Source organism: Mya arenaria, chromosome 14 (genome assembly GCF_026914265.1).
Source record: "Mya arenaria isolate MELC-2E11 chromosome 14, ASM2691426v1".
NCBI classification, from domain to species: domain Eukaryota; kingdom Metazoa; phylum Mollusca; class Bivalvia; order Myida; family Myidae; genus Mya; species Mya arenaria.
This window is the reverse complement of record NC_069135.1, coordinates 62,617,318-62,620,555: the sequence shown is the minus strand read 5'-3', so window position 1 is coordinate 62,620,555 and position 3,238 is coordinate 62,617,318. Positions and strand designations below refer to the sequence as shown.

At 35.7% G+C, this 3,238-nt stretch overlaps 1 protein-coding gene across 1 annotated transcript; it reads left to right on the top strand.

Annotated features, from left to right (window-relative positions):
* The first annotated feature begins 248 nt into the window (after positions 1-248).
* On the top strand, positions 249-1,888 carry LOC128216372 (uncharacterized). The gene is made up of 3 exons (XM_052922932.1): positions 249-540; positions 987-1,217; positions 1,431-1,888. Exons 1-3 carry the CDS (start codon positions 249-251, stop codon positions 1,886-1,888), a joined length of 981 nt encoding a protein of 326 aa, XP_052778892.1.
* Positions 1,889-3,238: the final 1,350 nt, after the last annotated feature.

The following is a 3,238-nucleotide window of genomic DNA, read 5'->3' as shown; positions in this document are numbered from 1 at the left end:
TGTTAACCGCGCCAGGAAGCCCCGCCTAAAGGTTGTCGAAAATGTCTATATAAAATCGCATCTTTAACATTCAAACCATTCTCTAACTGCGCATTGACAAGGATTTTAATCGAAAATGAGCTTACTCTTACTAGGACTATATTAAACAAACATTGTGTGAGAAAACGTTGATAGAAAACATAATTTAATTGTTTATTTTATTTCATACACGACTTCCAACTATAACATTCAAACTTTATAACAAAACAATGATTGGGTACACAACAGCGTTGTTTGCTTTGATCGCCGCAACATTGGTCATTGCTGGCCACGACGAACTGGTGCAATGCACCCCGGGTATATTTCAGATCATCGGTAAGGCCGACTGTACGGGCTTCTTCATGTGCGTGTTTGGGAAAAAAGTCGAGATGCCGCCTTGTCCTCAAAGATCGGTGTTCAGCTCCAGCGCAAACGTTTGTGTTCCTAAAGGTTCAATGTATGATGACTGCAAGAAAACAACAGAAGGAAGCGGAGGTCACATGCCAGTGCTGCCTGACTTAGGTAAGTTCTAGTGTTGGTGTTTGTATTGTCTGATATTTTATCCTTTCCTAAGTATTTCTTCTCTAAAAGCATTCCAAAGTGTCCACTTGCTAAACATGTATATCAGTTGATATAGTATATAGTTTACATAATCTTTATAAATAGAAACACATAAAGCATTATTAAATCTGAAGAGTGATTTTTATGTGGAAAAAACTTAATTCGTTAGTTTAAATAAATGAATACGCAAATGAAAACAGAAAAATCATTCTAATTATCATTTATTCTATACGGCTACATCGGTTGAAAACTACTCTAGGCAAACAATATATTGAAGAGTGTATCATGCATCTTTAGAGATATTAATTATATTATGAAAAACTAAAGAAACAACCTCAGTAGCCGAATGTTTTAACATAAACCCTGTTTTATGAGTCAATATGGTAAAAAATAGTTTTACTTTCCAGGGCCTCTAAGTCCAGAGGAACGATGTAACATGTTCGGAGGCGTGTTCCCACACCCCACGGAATGTCAAGCCTTCTACAATTGCAGTGTCAGTTACACACATGGGATTCCCCGGTTCTTCAAGCAACACCTTGTTGAATGTCCCTACCCACAGTTGTTCAACACTGAGACCAAACAGTGTGACCATTTTGAAAATGTACAATGTGGAAGCAGGACAGAGTTCAAGGATGGATGTAAGTTGACCTATCAAACTTTGTTTGAAATATAGAAATTTAATAGTCACAATGCATTGGTAATAACCCTTTGAACACCAACATATCATATATTGATGCAACTCTAAAATTTCGGCACCTAGTAGCTTCCAGAAGTTTAAACTGCACCCAATAACAGTATTTATATAATACACCCCAACTCCTGAAGTAAACTTGTATTTTGCTGTACTTCAGGCCAATACAGATCCAACCAGTGTCCCGTTGCCCACTGTAGACCCTGCAGTGTCGACCTTCCAAGCTGTGTAGGCAAACCTGACGGAATAAACGTTCATCCAGTAAAACTTTGGAGTCCATTCTACGCCGTATGCTACAAAGAACGCACGATCAAAGAGGAGCGATGCCAAGCTGACGAAAATGGCCGAACACAATTGTTCCATCCGGAAAAGAACGAATGCGTTTCATTAGATATGATTCCTCGAGAACACGGGGGAATGATGCCCGAGTGCGGTACGAAAGTAGACGGGTTCTATCAGGATGAATTTGGGCGATGTGACCGATACGTTCGGTGTCAGGGAGGAAAATATATTGGCACGGTGAAATGTGCGATTGGAGAGGTATTCGATGGCACAAAAGAAGGCTGCGTTCCGCAAGAGAAAGCATGCGGACCCTGCGGAAGACTTGACCATTGGTGAGTGTCTTTATATGTTTTGATTACGATTTATAGTCGTTGTAAAAATCTCAACGCACGTCTTAACGTCTAAACACGATGCAATCCCATTGATTTAAGCTTTTAAGGTACAAATGGGAAGTGCTTCAAAGCTGCAATATGTCAATAAATATATTTCAACCCTGTTTTATTGTTCTTGCATTTGAAATACTTATTAACGAAAACTGATATCGTTAAGTTGTAACAAATAAATCAATCTATATATTTTCAGCTGAGAAACTTCTTTCACACTTTCCGAAAAAGAATATGGATAAGACATGTTAAAGACAGCCAAGTGTTGCTCTGAGTTGATTTCGCTGTGTTTGCTCCACTTCCAACTTTTAACATTTCAATACCAACCAACTACTTTTGTGGGGGGTTTTGTGTGCTATTAAGGTTTTACCAAACTCATGATGACTATTGATTAAGTTTCTGTACTTTATTGAATATTTATTTTATACATCTATGTACTTAACCTGTTCATTAAATTTACGTGTGTCGTTAGTTCTGTGACATATATATTACAAACGAGTGTTAAATATCAGAAACATAGTGTCACTGTACATGCAGCCCCCTATATGCTGCAACTCCTTTAACATTATGTTTAACTAACTTATTAACAACCTTGATTGTTTATAAACTCATTAGTACCCAATTTGCATTACATAGCTGAATGATGTAACATAGTATATAACTTAAAACAAAAGAAAGCCCGATTCTGATGAAGTTGTTCTGGTAATGGTACGATTATGTTTTGATCTTGAATTATGATCATTAATTTGTAAATAGATTTTCATTATATTATTTATGAATTTTGTCTTGTGATGTGCCTTTGAAATCCTTACATTTTGTTTAATAAAATGTACAATATATGTAATTGTTATTATCTTTATATACATGAATTCCTCGCTAATCCATCTCGCTCTCCCTAATATAATAAATGGCAAGAACACAGTGCAATTATTTCTGTCCTTTAAAAAGTATCCTGTTATGATATAAAACGCAACTTGTATTTAGAAAATTGAATCCAATTAATCTTCGTGCAAATATACATTTAAAAGCAGGCTTTTTTAGAATAACTAGAAATATCTTGGAAAATAAATGAAAGTGGATAAAAGTACTCCAAGAATACATTATACAGTAAAGATTTGAACACAATCAAGGTTAACAAACCTTTGAATTATATTTCTTCCGTCATTAAAACATTAATCTATCATAGTCGAAACTAGTCATTGATACAAAAGAATGGACAACAATCATGCAATATCCCCTTAACATGTTTCAATGTTTTGATAGGTGTCCAATATAGATGTTTGTTAGTTTGTTGTAAGAAAGT

Excerpts from the sequence above, each read along its gene's own strand:
- LOC128216372 (XM_052922932.1), top strand. The coding sequence starts at position 249 with ATGATTGGGTACACAACAGCGTTGTTTGCTTTGATCGCCGCAACATTG. Across the intron at positions 541-986 it reads GCCAGTGCTGCCTGACTTAG|GGCCTCTAAGTCCAGAGGAA; the intron begins GTAAGTTCTAGT and ends TTTACTTTCCAG. Across the intron at positions 1,218-1,430 it reads GACAGAGTTCAAGGATGGAT|GCCAATACAGATCCAACCAG; the intron begins GTAAGTTGACCT and ends GCTGTACTTCAG.